A 15036-nucleotide genomic window follows, 5' to 3' on the forward strand; every position below is an offset into this window, starting at 1 on the left:
TTTCAAGATAAACACAAAAACTTGGTAAAAAGCTTTGAACAGCTTATCCTAAGATGCAAACTGTATTTTATATTGATGACCTTTATCTATCACGTCTACCATTTTAATCCCTCAATCCTTCTATTGAAAATCATTTAAAATGCTTTTAACTTTTAGAGTATATTTCTCAAACGTGATATGGATTGTCAAATCGTGATACAAATTACTTCTTATACTCTTCGTAATGCTGGCTATACTGATTGTTAACATAGTCTTTTTTTTATGGTGTTACAATAGCATTCACCAAGGCAAATCAAGTACATTCACAAACATTACTTTCTGGTTACATATACTTTTTACTGAAATTATTACTATTTCATGTATTACTTGTTTATTACTTGCTTTCTACAGTAACCATTTTCTGTCACGGGATGCTCCCTTTGCCATGATTCACATTGTCTTATTTGTAACCACGCCCTCCTTGATAGCACACACTTGCACATGGTTTAGTATTATGTGTGCCTGTATGTATCTAAACCCCTGTTGGTGTGTGCATCATTGTTGGTCATTGTTCATGTAGCCTTTGTTAATGTTCATGATGTTCAAGCTAGTTATATGTGTGTTCATGTTTACTGTTTACATTTTGTTTGAGTGCCACCGTTGTCTGCGTTGTGTTAATAAACATCTGTCTATGTCAAGGGAGTCTGTGCGCCCTGCTCCGTGCCTTGCATCACTCAGGCCTTTACGTTTTCTTTGGAATTAATAAAGTGATTGGGATAGATAGATATGTAATTAGAACACTGTGGTTATGAGAACAAACTCAGATTCACATACGAAATTGGCTAATCTATTTATAGTCCTGCCCAACATAAAGTAACCAAAAAAAGAAATAAACAAAATTAATAAATAAATGTACAGGGGGAAAAAAACAAGTTCTCAACTGAAAAGACCAACAGTTGTTTCTTTTGGACTTCATAGAAGGTTTACCTCAGAGGCTATATCTAGACTAGTAAGAAGCCAATTATAAAGAAAAGGATTACAGGAGCTTTTAGAATTAAGAGAGAAGTGGCTTAACTCGCTAAACAAAGTTATACATAATACAAAGTAACCAAAGTAACCTACAACCCAGTTCTGTAATTCATCTAATGAAATTGCAAGGCCAATGTGACATTTAGATTAATAATACATGAATACTGATTTATCTGTGTTTTTATATGTATGATACCCTAAACATTTTTGAAATTTAAAATGCAGAAATAACAAAGGTTTTCCCATGACCAGGGAGGAAAGATTTTTAAAAAGCTAAAAGGCAGGTGGGTCAGACCAAACTTTCAAAAATCTCTGGCCTCAGCAGTTTTTAGAGAAGAGACCTTACAGGATTTAAATTTGAAAAGCACTTATATCATGCCATTTATAACAGACTCTAAATATGAGAGTATTTTCTTATCAGCAAACTTCATTTGTTCTGCCAAACAAAGTAACTTCATTGTGTGCCTGCACCAAGGCAGAGGTATTACTGCAACTAATAGTACCTCTGTCTCAGTGCTTTAGATTTGTAGCTGTACATTTTTAGAAAGCTATGCCGTATCTGGGTGACTTTCATCCCATATATTAAAGGATTTAAGAGAGGAGGAACAATGAGAAATTCCATCCGCAAGATACTGCGAACAGCTTGGGATCCTTCGTTTTTACCATAGCGAGAATACATGGCATCAAACAGCATGGAAATGGTAAAGTTCATGAAAGTTATTAAGTGGGGAAGGCATGTCTGCACGAATTTAATCCACTGAGTCTTGGACCGCAATGAAGCTCTGATAATGTGAACATATGACACAATGATAAGCACAGCTTGGAAAAAATGAGAAAGTATTAGGATATACCCATACAGGTTGTTCACTGTCACATCTGTGCAAGATAACTTAACAACTTCCCAGTTAGAGCAGTAAGGCTTGTCAATGTTGTTACCACAAAATGGAAGTCGGGTTGTCAGACCAACCCCAAGGAGTGTCTCTAATAAGGTGTATAGCCAGGTACAAACTAGCAATTTTGCCACCTTCTGGTTTGTTATAATGGAACGATACTCCAAAGGCTTACAAATTGCTGTATACCTGTCATAGGCCATCACTGTCAGACATGTAAATTCACAAAAACCATAAGAGTAAATTATGAATATTTGTGTCATGCATCCAGTATATGAGATAACAGGAGAATCTAATATCAAATCAGCAAGGATCTTTGGATAGACACCAGAGGCACCATATATTCCATTAACAAACAAATTACATACAAACAGATACATTGGCTCATGTAGCATTTTATCTAGAGCAATTGTAATAACCAGTGTAAAATTTATAAACAGAGTCAAAAGGTAAATCAAGAGGCCAAATGCAAAGTAAATCTGTTTGTTGGTCCTTGTGTCATTCAGTCCCTGAAGCACAAACATGATCTCTCCAGATGAATTGTCCATCATTTTCACAAAGCCTTTAAAAAAAATTACATAGGACTGTATCCCATAAAAAAGCCACAGCTAACAAAGTTAATAGTAATTATGACATTGACCTATTGGTCTCTGCTTTTATGCTGTCATTGGCAGTCTGTCATGTGATGTTTTAATATTTTACATATCAAGAGGATAAATACCTTGGAAATATAGCATACTGAAAAGCCCAGTATGGGATATTACAACATTATTTTCCCAAAATAGCCTATGAAGGAACAAGGTAGATGAAATTGGATGTAAATATGAAAGACAAAGCATGAAGTTTTCAGATACTGGTAATTATTTAATAATTATACTATACATTTCACAGATGAGGGACACACATAGAGATGCTTTATCTACAGAATTATTGTTGTTTTTGTTGTTGTTGTTGTTGTTGTTTTGTATTTTTCACTGAGACAAACACCAGTAACACTTTTTTGTTCACTATTTTAAAATAATTTTTCATCTACTGTCTTTAAGTCATCCTATTAGTTTATTAAGCCTTCCATTGGTGCAAGCAAAGAAAAATTACTGCAATGGGTGTATTAGTTAGAAGATTGTGAATAATGTTGTTTACAAATGAATTGTGATGGCCCGAGTGCTGCAGGGCAAGGAGCAAGTTGCACAGATGTCTCTTGATGAAGAAAGACATTTATTAAGCATGAGACAAACGATAAAAGGCGAGACTCACATAACAAGCTAGTGCAGCGTGACATAAATGATACATAAACACAAGCATTAAACACACAAGTTATACAGGCAACCACGAATGTAGACACTAAAATGAATACCTATATGAACATGAACATCGAACGATGATCAACCATAAGTTACAAAACACAAGGGTTTATATACAGTCGTGGCCAAAGGTTTTGAGACAAGCACAAATTTTGTTTTTAACAAAGTTTGCTGCTTCAGTTTTTATGGTGGCAATTTGAATTAACTCTAGATTGTGAAGATTGATCAGATTCATTTTAATTAATTGCAAAGTCATTCCTTGCCATGAAACTTAATCACAAATTATTGCATTCCAGCCCCTGCATTTCAGCCCTGCCACAAAATGGCCTGCTAACACCATTTCATTGATCTTTTCGTTAGGTCAGGAGAAAATATTAACAAGGACAAGACAGATGATATCACTATCATACTGATTAAAAGAGCAGACTTGTTGCTTTAAAAGGGTGGTGGTGCTTGAAGTTCTCTTCTATTAACCATGATAACCTCCAAGGAAACATTACATTTACATTTACAGTATTTAGCAGACGCTCTGATTCAGAGCGACTTACAAGTGCTTTATCATTTACTCATAGAATACATCCTAGTACAGTACAGTAGGTTAGAGTTCAAAATACTAATGAACTAGAATACTGTAGAAATACAGGGAGCAATGCTGATACCCATAAGTACAAAATACATAAAGTCTATCTTAAACAATGATAAGTGCAAAAAACAGTAAGTGCTAGAGTTTGTTAAACAACATCAGTGTAATAAACAATACCCTACAATAAGTATTAATTTAGTCAGTCAACATGGGCGCAGAGTCAATAGTCTTTTAATATTCCAAAAATAGATGGGTCTTCAGTCTGCATTTGAAGGCTGCAAGGGACTCTGCTGTCCGGACAGCAAGCGGGAGTTCATTCCACCATCTTGGAGCCAGGACAGAAAATAGTCTCAATGCTTGTGGTCCATGAGACCTGAAGTAAGGTATTTCAAGCCGAGCTATACTTTAGGTTCAAAGTACTTGAGGTACGGAGCAGACTTTGACCATTGACCTCATGTATGAAGGGGCTTGTCCATTTTTGGCTTTGTAGGCAAGCATCAAGGTTTTAAATCTGATGTGTGCAGCTACTGGAAGCGAATGAAGAGACCGCAGCGAAGTAACGTGTGAACTTTGGAAGATTGAAGACCAGTCATGCTGTTGCATTCTGGACAAGTTGTAGAGGTTTGATGGTTCTTAGAGGAAGACGAGCAAGTAGCGAGTTGCAGTAGTCTAGCTTTGAGATCACAAGAGACTGCACAAGTATCTGGGTAGCTTCCTGCGAGAGAAAGGGCCAAATCCTTCATATGTTACAAAGTAGAAATCTGCAAGACCGGGTTACATTTGAAACATGAGTTGAGAATGACAACTGGTTTAAAATTATGCCTAGGTTACATGCAGCTTTGGATGGTGATGCCAGGGAGTTCTCAAAGGAAACTGTGAGGTCATGGTAAGGGTTTGGAGGACCTGGGATGTACAGAAAGAGAGAGAACAGAGAGAAGAATGTTGTGGTTCCCTGTGTCAAAGGCTGCCAAAAGGTCTAGAAGAATCAAAACAGATGACAGTTTGGCAGCTTTAGCAGCATGAACTTTCTCCATCACTGCTATGAGGGCTGTTTCTGTAGATGTGCCGGTTTGTAGTCAGACTGATTGTGATCATGCAGTTGGTTCTGGGTGAGGAAAAAAGACAATTGATAAACTGCTCGTTCAATGGCTTTTGAGAGGAAAGAGAGAAGTGATACTGGTCTGTAGTTGGTAATGTTGGAGCCATCAAGTGTGGCTTTCTTGAGGACTGGTACCACCCTGACAGTTCTGAATGCAGTTGGCATGCATCAAGAAGATAAGGAGTTGTTGATGATGACATAGATGACAGTAAGCAGATCTCTTGCGATAGTCTGGAACAGAGTGGAAGGAATTGGATCCAGCAGACATGTAGTTGGATTGCTGAAAATCAGAAGTTGAAGAATTTCATCTGAGGAGAGAGGAGAGAAAGACGTCAGAGAATTGGATGTTGGGGAATGCACACTGGTTGGAAGAGTGGGAACAGAGAAAAAGGACTGGTGGATTGCTGCAACCCTCTCCTCAAAGAAGGTGATGAAATCCTCAGGAGTAAGAGATGAGGAAAGAGGGGGTGGAGGAGGATTAAGGAGAGAAGAAAAAATAGTGAAGAGCTTGTGCGGCTCAGATGCTGATGATTCAAATTTTCCTCTGTAGGATGGCTTTGCAGATGTTACTCCCAGTGAGAACTTGGAAAGGAGAGAATGATATGAGCTGAGGTCTGAATCTAGGTGAGATTTCCTCCACCACCTCTCTGCAGTCCTTAGTTCTCTCCTGTGGCAGCAAAGTGTTTCTGTTAGCCAGGGGGCAGGTGGAGAGGACTTTGTAGTTCTAGAGGAGAAAGGGCACAGGAGATTCATTGATGAGAGTGTAGAAATGAAAGAATTTGTAACTGTATCCAAGAGTCAGGGTGAGGAAGGGTGGACAAAATAGTAGAAGTAAGGGAAGAGGGAGTTAAGGAGTGCAGATTTCGACAGAAGGAGGAGGAACACATTGGGGAGGACTGGATGTAAAGAGAAGGAAGGGAGAGAGAGAAGGATAGAAAGTGATGGTCCGAGAGGTGGAGAGGGGGTGAATGTGATGTCCGATGTTGTGGTGGTACGGGTGAAGATCAGGTCTAGAACATTGCCTGCTTTGTGTGTCGGAGGAGAGTGGTTGATGGTGAGGTCAAAAGCTGTCAACAGCAGAAGGATGCAGGAGGAATGCAGTTTTTCTGATGGAAGTCTCCAAGAAGAATGAGTGAATTTCTTTCAATGGGGAATTGACTCAGGAGGATGTCGAGCTCATCAATGAAGTGATCTAGGGAACCTGGAGGGCAGTAGATGACAAAGATAAGAAGTTTGGTGAGGAAATACGTGCAGTCATCATTGCATTGCATCAAAAGGGCTTCACAGGAAAGGACATTGCTGCTTGTAGAATAGTATCTAAATCAACCATTTATCGAATCAAGAAATTCAAGGAGAGAGGTTCAATTGCAGTGAAAAAGGCTTTAAGGTGCCCCAGAAAGTAAAGCAAGCACAAAGACCTCCTAAAGGGAATGCAGCTATGGGATCGGGTCACCACCAGTGCAGAGCTTGCTCAGAAATGGCAGAAGGCATGTGTGAGTGCATCTGTACGCACAGTGAGGCAAAAGCTTTTGGAGGATGGCTTGGTTTCAAGAAGGGCATCAAAGAAGCCACTTCTCTCCAAGAAAAACCATCAAGGACAGACTGACATTCTGCAGGAAGTACAGTGATTGGACTGGAGAGGAATGGGGTAAAGTTATTTTCTCTGATGGAGCCCCCTTCAGACTGTTTGGGACATCTGGACAAATGATTGTCCAGAGAAGACTAGGTGAGCACTATGATGAGTCCTGTGTCATACCAAAAGTGAGGCATCCTGAGACCATTCATGTGTGGAGTTATTTGCTTAAACTGGATGTATTTGTCAATAATAAGTAAAAACAAAAACAAAACAAAACAAAAAAATGTAATGCTTTACTATACCATATAAATATTGGACAAAAGGATCTAAAAAAACTGAGCCAGTAAACTTTGTGAAAACAAAATTTGTGTTAGTCTCAACCTTTGGCCATGACTATACATACATACATACATACATAGAACAAATAACAAGATGCAGGTATGTGCAAACAAGGGGGCATGGCAACAAACAAAGGGCAGTCCTAATGAAAACGGTCAACAATGATGACTCCACATGCACTTGGCAGGTTGTACCATGTGATAACTGGAAAGGTGAGCATACTGTTAAAGACCCCCCCCCACCACCCATTACAGGGACAGTGAACCCCAGGCCACCGTGGCACAGTAAATCCTAGTGCCCACCCAACAAAAGGTGAGCTTTAAGCAAACACAAAGGGACATCCGGTCACAGTTGGTTGTCCATCAGCCAGGAGGGACACACCTACTCCAGAGCAGGGCCATGCTTCATTCCTGCCTCGCTCACAATCACCTACCTATTAATGTGATACACCTGTTTCTTGTTTTCTCCGCTATTTAATTCTGCAGGTCCCTGGAGAGGATGCTGTACATTAGCGGACTACTGCCGTGGAAGCTTCTACCTAGTGCACCACTACCCAGAACCTCTGAACACATTACCTTTTTGGTTGATTGTGGGTTTACTTATAATTTTGTTGAAGGCAGAATAAAGAGCACTTTGGCTCGAACTTGCCTCTTGCTTCTTCTGTGCTGCCAACATCACACATGCCTCAATGCATGAGGATGAAAGGCGGAATCCGTGCCTCTCCCAGGACTGAAGGTGCAGTGATGTACAGCAGCAGCCTCCACAGAGCTAGACAGAAAGCACAATGGAGACCTGTGGTGGCAGCAGCCTGAATGGGACCAGAAGCACTGTGGCGATCATCAATGAAGGCAGGCTAAGCGGGACCCAGCCAAGACAGACAACATGATGCACCCACATAGACAGTGGGGGCACACAATGACGAGGACGTGCGCCCACAGACAAACAAAAAAGTCACACTAACAAAATGTCTGCTAGAAGGGCATGTCCCTGGCCCCACATGGCACACAGAGGGGAATGTGCCTATCCTTTGTCTGGATGTGCTGAGATGAACTTCAGCCCACATGTCGCAAGTTGCCCATGGAGAGCCCATCATAGAGGCGATGCCCTAGACGCAGTCTTCTTCTGGGGCTTTAGGTGGACCAGCCAAGTTCTTATTACCCACACCTGGAAGAAAGAGAGAATAGACGACAGTAGAAACAACTGGAGACCTAGCTGGGCCCAGTGGTCCCAGAGGAGGCAGTCTGCTCCCCATGAGTCTGACCTGGTAGCACTAGCCCCCCCCCAAAGAAATTCCAGGGGGTTTTCTCTCCTTGGCTGGAGCAGGCTGACTCCTCCTCCTCCCATGTGGCTGCAAGCTTTAGGTCTTCTCCCCAACATCCAGGTATCCAGACAGGAGCTTGGGATGACAGCTTCCTCTCAGTGCATGCCTGCTCTGTGCCATCCTGATTGCTCAGATGATAAACAATGACACTCACATAACAAGCATGACAAACAATACATAAACATGAGTATTAAACGCACAATTTACACAGGCAAACATGAACGTGAACACAAGCACTAATACCTACATGAACACGAACATCAAACAATGACTGACCATAAGTTACAAAATATGGGTTTATATGCATACATAGATGGAACAAATAACAAGGTGCAGGTGTGTGCTAACAAGGGTGTGTGGCAACAAACGGGGCAGTCCTAATGAAGTCAACAATGACGACTCCACATGCATATGGCAGGCAGTACCATGTGATAAGTGGGAAGCGGAGCATACTGCTACATGAATATAAACCTTTTTTTGCATTATATGAGGTCTGTAAACATTCAAGTCCTCTACCAAAGGCCTGGGAGTCTGTATGTCTTGCATAGTATCTTAGCTGTTCTCTGATATTGTTCCTGGTATCTGTTAGAGCCATTCTTCCAGTTTAGGGATTATAGCCCCTAGTGCTCTGATTACCATGGGAACCACAGTTGCCCTCACCCCCAACATCTTTTTGATCTCTTCCTTCAGCCCTTGGTAATTTCTGAAGCTTCTTGTGTTCCTTTTTCCTGATGTTGCTATCACTCAGGATTGCCACATCTATCACTACAGCACTCTTCTGCTGTTTGTCCACCAATACTATGTCCGGTTGGTTAGCCATTACCATCTTGTCTGTCTGTATGTGGAAGTCCCACAGGATCCACCATGGTCATTTTGTGGGTATGTCCCACTTAGACCTTCGAACTAGTGTTCTTGCCAATGCCCTTCTGAGCCCCACTCATGTATTGACCCATGTGCCTACTTATCTTAGCCACAATGAGGCCTGACAGGAGTTTCCATGTTGTACAGAGGCAGGTTATCAGCTGGTAATTGGATGGAATTCTTTCTGGGGGTTCTTCAGGAACAGGACTGTCCGGCCTTCAGTTAACCATTTAGGGTGGTTCATTTGTGCTGCCAAGTGCTCCTGGAGAGCAGTCTGGATCATGGCAGGGCCTGGAACTGTTCATTTCTTCATGCTTTAAGAGAGCATGGGAGAATATGTATGAAGCCTTAGAATAAACAGGATGGACAGCTTTGTATACTTCTCAGTTACCTTCAGGTGCCTTTCTGCATTTCTGATAGCTGTCTTTCTGTGTGGCATTAATCTTGGCCTCCAAAGGTTGTAGGCCTTCATCTTGACATCCAACTTCCTTCTCCATGGAGGATACTGGTCCTTGATGATGATGTTTGTCCTTTAGCCAAGCATCTCTGTGTGGCAAATATCAGCTTGTTCATTTCAGTGATGGTCACAGTAGGGATTGTGTTTAAGGCTGCATTTGAAGCTTCCAGCAGCCTTTCAGGTACTTCACTTGGTCTTGAGAGTCTGCTGTGGCTTGGTAGCTTGTCCATCTTAGCAATGATTTTCAATCACAGGTCAGCAGCTCTTGTACTGAGCTTTGTGCATGGACTCATTGGTCTTTGTTCCGAAGTTCAGGGTGTGGGGATGATAATGATATCTCCCATCTGACATGTTGTCCTGGCTCCCCCTTGCCGTAGATAATGTGTTGTACCTCATCAATCTTCAGTTGTGATTGCAGTTGCTGCTTGTGGATGTTGGAACACTTAGCTACTAGTTGTTTCAGAGTTAGACTAGATGTTGGGTTTTGAAGCATCCATAGTTCCCACATCCTCTGCATATACCCCCTCTCACTGGGGTTGCTTGCGTAGCAGCATTCCAATAGTCCTCTATTCTCCACTCTTGTCCATGAGTGTCTTGTATTAGTTCCAGTAGCCCACTTTTCATCAGATTGCCCTGATCCCCCAAAATCTGATGGGGACCTTGTTGACCCATTGATGCTCAAGCCAGCATGACTCTTTTATTTCTCTCATTGTTAATGAAGTAGGCAGGCAGCATTAAGGGCTTTGTCTACACAATGGAGATACCCAGGTTGGGATTCATACCCCCAACATCCTGTACCAAAGTCAGTGGTGTAACCAGCTGCCACACACACACGTGCACTCCTGGTGGTGGACAAGGTGAACAAACCACTTACTTGGTTTGTAATGTAGTGATACTTAGGAATGAAAGTAAATGTACCATGATGTATTATGGATCTAAAGTTCTATTATTATTTTTGTAACAAGACTGTGCTTAACTCATTTTAGGTGAAAAGACTGTAGTGTCACTCTTGGTAAACCAATCTTTTAATATAATATCATTAATTAGTCTGTCACTGATTACTATTAAAATTATCATAAGCACTAAACACTGAAGGCAAACAATTTTCATTAGGTAGAACCAAGGGGCTATGAAATAACTTTCTGCAAACAAGCAAAGTTTCAGTTTAAGATTTATTTGCAACTTAGTTGCATGTTTAATAAGAACTTGCTTTAAACCCAAGTTCACAAATTAATTTTGCTTTACTATATTACATCTGTAAGTCTCTGTTCATAAACAAACTAGCCAAAAGTGATTTACTATAAAAGGAAATAGTGTTTGCATAAATTCAGAAAAAAGACACCAGCTACACCTGCATATGTATATATTTCTATATTGTGGTCATGTATGTTCCCACAAATGCAGGAACAATATGTTATATTAGTTCACTAATGCTTTGATGTGTGATAAAAAGTGTTTGTAGTAAGTATACTATTGCTTGATTAAGATGGTATGCAGTATTAATTTTAATTTACATGTAACATGACAGTACAGTGAAACTAGTTACATATATTTTGCTGAGCAACTCTTGTGTTTCCCTTTTTCTGGCCAGGCATGAATTTGAGCCTGTTGAGTGTGAAACGTACAAACAGATCCTATACACATTTGTAGGCCCATACACCAACAGTATTGTTTACCATTATAGTTTTGTGGGAAATTGTAATGATTCATGTTAGTAATTACAGTTAGCTATGTTTTTAAATAGGCCACTTGAAAATGAACAGTAACCTTAGCTACACACAGACTATTAAGGGTACAACAGTTAGTGGCACAATTGACTCTTATAGGGTATCAATGCTGTAATAATGATTTAAACTTCATTAGGTACATTAGAGTGTTATCTTTTTATCTAGGGATATACGTAGTTGCAGGTACATTACTTGCAGCCATTAGCTCATTCCTCATCATAACACAGTGTTAAGACATTTTTTTTCACTAAAAGTTAGTTTGAATTAAACAAGCTGCTGAGCAAAACATTTTACAAATGTCTTCATGAATTTTCATTGTATCACTTTCAATTTGCACAGAAAGATTAAGCACACAAAAAAAAGACAAAAAGTCAAAAATCAGAATCTACCTAGAATCTATCAGGAGGTGTGTAACCATACTATTAGAAAATCGATTATGGTCAACCTCTGCTCAATTTTCAGCAGTGTTAATAGGTTCCTATTAAAAGTATATGAAGATATTGTAGCTCTGATTTTTTTAAGTAATTTGGGCATACAAATTCATGTTGGATACTATGAATCAATTTTCATTCTTAGTGAACTTTTTTTGAAAACACACAGTACACTATGTAGTATACTGGATGATCAACATGTCTCTGATAAAAACTTCATTCTTTACAAAAACAAAAACAACAAGACTATATCTTACACCAACAAAGTGAAATTTGACGCCAATTTACAACTCACATTTAAAACACGGTGCATGAGTATTTGCTGAGATTATTTGGATGTACTTAAAATACGTTTAATATTTCTGCGAATATCTGGGAATCTTAAGCCATAAATTAGAGGGTTTAAAAGTGGAGGTATTGTCAAAAACTCCAGTGATAATATAACAGCCACTGCTTGAGGAAAAACTCCATCTTCATAGCGGCTAAAAGTGACCTCACACACAATGGTAATTGAGTAATTTACAAAAGTCACCAGGTGAGGTAGACAAGTCTGATAAGCTTTTCTTCTGAACTCTGATGAGTTTCTTTGACAAATGATGAGAATTTTAATATAAGAAAACAAAATGAAGCTCAATGGGATGAGCACTGTAATTATGAGAACTACAAAACCAAAAATATTATTTAAGGCAGTATTCATACAGGAGAGTTTTACAATTACCCAGTTACTGCAGTACAATTTTGTTAACTCATGTCCACACAGTTTTAGTTTCGCAGTCAAAATTATTCCAGTACCAACAGAAAGCAGTGGAAATATACATGCCAAAGCAATCATAATAGCAAGAATCCTGGGAGTGATAATGCTATGATACTGTAATGGTTTACTAATAGCAATAAATCTGTCAAATGCCATTAAAGTTAAGATTGTGTATTCATATGATGCATAACTATAAATGACAAAAGCTTGTACTTGACATGCATAGCGGGAGATTGTATGTGAGTATGACAATAAATCAGATAGTAACCTTGGAAACAAACCAGCAGTTCCATAAAGAGAATTGACTGATAAACATGAAATCAAAATGTACATAGGTTGATGCAGTGCAGTTTCCAGAACTATTACAAAAACTATGATCATATTTAATGATAAGATTAAACAGTATATAGTAAAACTCAAGCAAAAGAAAAAATATCTCAAGTGTCCCATATCTTCAAACATGTTGAAGTAAAAGAAGGTTCCATTTTCCATTGTATGCATAGATTGTCAGACACAAACTAACTGTAGGAAAGAACCATAAAGTGCATCTCTGTAAAAATAAAGTGAGTGCCTTATATGTGCCTGAATTATATACCATATATAATTCCATACAACATAGCAATTGCTAGTTACTCTGTTGGCCTACGTTGGTCATTTGTGGGTGGGGCTTGACTATGAACTGCAATTAGACACAAAAATACTTATCTCTATGTTGCTACAGCAACAGTGGGGCAACAGCTTCAACAGTTTTCCACTGAACTTGAACCTTTATTTTTTATAATATTAATAAAATACATCCTTTTTAGAAATAATTGATTCAATTCCAACAATATAAATAAAATTCTAATATAGGCTATTTTAAGGGATCTGGGCAGATACAAATATATTAGAACTCTTAACTAAACATGACCAGTCATTTTTACCCTTTTTTGTGTCAACATATTTTGAAAACTGACGACATGATGCTTACATATCTGACCTGTTTTATAAAGACACCCAAATGAGCTCCTAATTGTAGCTCTGAATTTTTTAAGTAACTTGGGCATACAAATTCATGTTGGATACTATGAATCAATGTTCATTCTTATCGAACTTTTTTTGAAAACACAGTACACTATGTAGTATACTGGATGATCAACATGTCTCTGATAAAAACGTCATTCTTTACAAAAACAAAAACAACAAGACTATATCTTACACCAACAAAGTGAAATTAGATGCCAATTTACAACTCACATTTAAAACACGGTGCATGAGTATTTGCTGAGATTATTTGGATGTACTTAGAATACGTTTAATATTTCTGCGAATATCTGGGAATCTTAAGCCATAAATTAGAGGGTTTAAAAGTGGAGGTATTGTCAAAAACTCCAGTGATAATATAACAGCCACTGCTTGAGGAAAAACTCCATCTTCATAGCGGCTAAAAGTGACCTCACACACAGTGGTAATTGAGTAATTTACAAAAGTCACCAGGTGAGGTAGACAAGTCTGATAAGCTTTTCTTCTGAACTCTGATGAGTTTCTTTGACAAATGATGAGAATTTTAATATAAGAAAACAAAATGAAGCTCAATGGGATGAGCACTGTAATTATGAGAACTACAAAACCAAAAATATTATTTAAGGCAGTATTCATACAGGAGAGTTTTACAATTACCCAGTTACTGCAGTACAATTTTGTTAACTCATGTCCACACAGTTTTAGTTTGGCAGTCAAAATTATTCCAGTACCAACAGAAAGCAGTGGAAATATACATGCCAAAACAATCATAATAGCAAGAATCCTGGGAGTGATAATGCTATGATACTGTAATGGTTTACTAATAGCAATAAATCTGTCATATGCCATTAAAGTTAAGATTGTGTATTCATATGATGCATAAGTATAAATGACAAAAGCTTGTACTTGACATGCATAGCGGGAGATTGTATGTGAGTATGACAATAAATCAGATAGTAACCTTGGAAACAAACCTGCAGTTCCATAAAGAGAATTGACTGATAAACATGAAATCAAAATGTACATAGGTTGATGCAGTGCAGTTTCCAGAACTATTACAAAAACTATGATCATATTGAATGATAAGATTAAACAGTATATAGTAAAACTCAAGCAAAAGAAAAAATATCTCAAGTGTCCCATATCTTCAAACATGTTGAAGTAAAAGAAGGTTCCATTTTCCATTGTATGCATAGATTGTCAGAGACAAACTAACTGTAGGAAAGAACCATAAAGTGCATCTCTGTAAAAACAAAGTGAGTGCCTTATATGTGCCTGAATTATATACCATATATAATTCCATACAACATAGCAATTGCTAGTTACCCTGTTGGCCTACGTTGGTCATTTGTGGGTGGGGCTTGACTATGAACTGCAATTAGACACAAAAATACTTATCTCTATGTTGCTACAGTGGGGCAACAGCTTCAACAGTTTTCCACTGAACTTGAACCTTTACTTTTTATAATATTAATAAAATACTTCCTTTTTAGAAATAATTGATTCAATTCCAACAATATAAAGAAAATTCTAATATAGGCTATTTTAAGGGATCTGGGCAGATAAAAATATATTAGAACTCTTAACTGAACATGACCAGTCATTTTTACCCTTTTTTGGATGTCAACATATTTTGGTAACTGACAACATGATGCTTACATATCTGACCTGTTTTAAAAAGACACCC

At 38.6% G+C, this 15036-nt stretch overlaps 3 protein-coding genes and 1 pseudogene across 3 annotated transcripts; all 4 read right to left on the bottom strand.

Annotated features, from left to right (window-relative positions):
- Positions 1-1501: 1501 nt before the first annotated feature.
- Positions 1502-2449, bottom strand: LOC113574689 (olfactory receptor 4S1-like). The gene has a single exon (XM_027005789.2). The coding sequence runs from the start codon at positions 2447-2449 to the stop codon at positions 1502-1504; it is 948 nt and encodes a 315-aa protein (XP_026861590.2).
- A 1564-nt stretch (positions 2450-4013) lies between these two features.
- Positions 4014-4695, bottom strand: LOC118242580 (annotated as a pseudogene).
- A 7226-nt stretch (positions 4696-11921) lies between these two features.
- On the bottom strand, positions 11922-12839 carry LOC113574688 (olfactory receptor 6K3-like). The gene has a single exon (XM_027005788.2). It carries the CDS (start codon positions 12837-12839, stop codon positions 11922-11924), a length of 918 nt encoding a protein of 305 aa, XP_026861589.2.
- Positions 12840-13616: 777 nt separating this feature from the next.
- On the bottom strand, positions 13617-14534 carry LOC113574719 (olfactory receptor 6K3-like). The gene has a single exon (XM_027005825.2). It carries the CDS (start codon positions 14532-14534, stop codon positions 13617-13619), a length of 918 nt encoding a protein of 305 aa, XP_026861626.2.
- Between the last annotated feature and the right edge of the window lie 502 nt (positions 14535-15036).

The sequence above is a fragment of the Electrophorus electricus genome, chromosome 15 (assembly GCF_013358815.1).
Source record: "Electrophorus electricus isolate fEleEle1 chromosome 15, fEleEle1.pri, whole genome shotgun sequence".
Classification (NCBI taxonomy): domain Eukaryota; kingdom Metazoa; phylum Chordata; class Actinopteri; order Gymnotiformes; family Gymnotidae; genus Electrophorus; species Electrophorus electricus.

Bases quoted from the DNA above. Each gene is read 5' to 3' on its own strand.
- LOC113574719 (XM_027005825.2), bottom strand. From the start codon at position 14,534: ATGGAAAATGGAACCTTCTTTTACTTCAACATGTTTGAAGATATGGGA.
- LOC113574688 (XM_027005788.2), bottom strand. From the start codon at position 12,839: ATGGAAAATGGAACCTTCTTTTACTTCAACATGTTTGAAGATATGGGA.
- LOC113574689 (XM_027005789.2), bottom strand. From the start codon at position 2,449: ATGATGGACAATTCATCTGGAGAGATCATGTTTGTGCTTCAGGGACTG.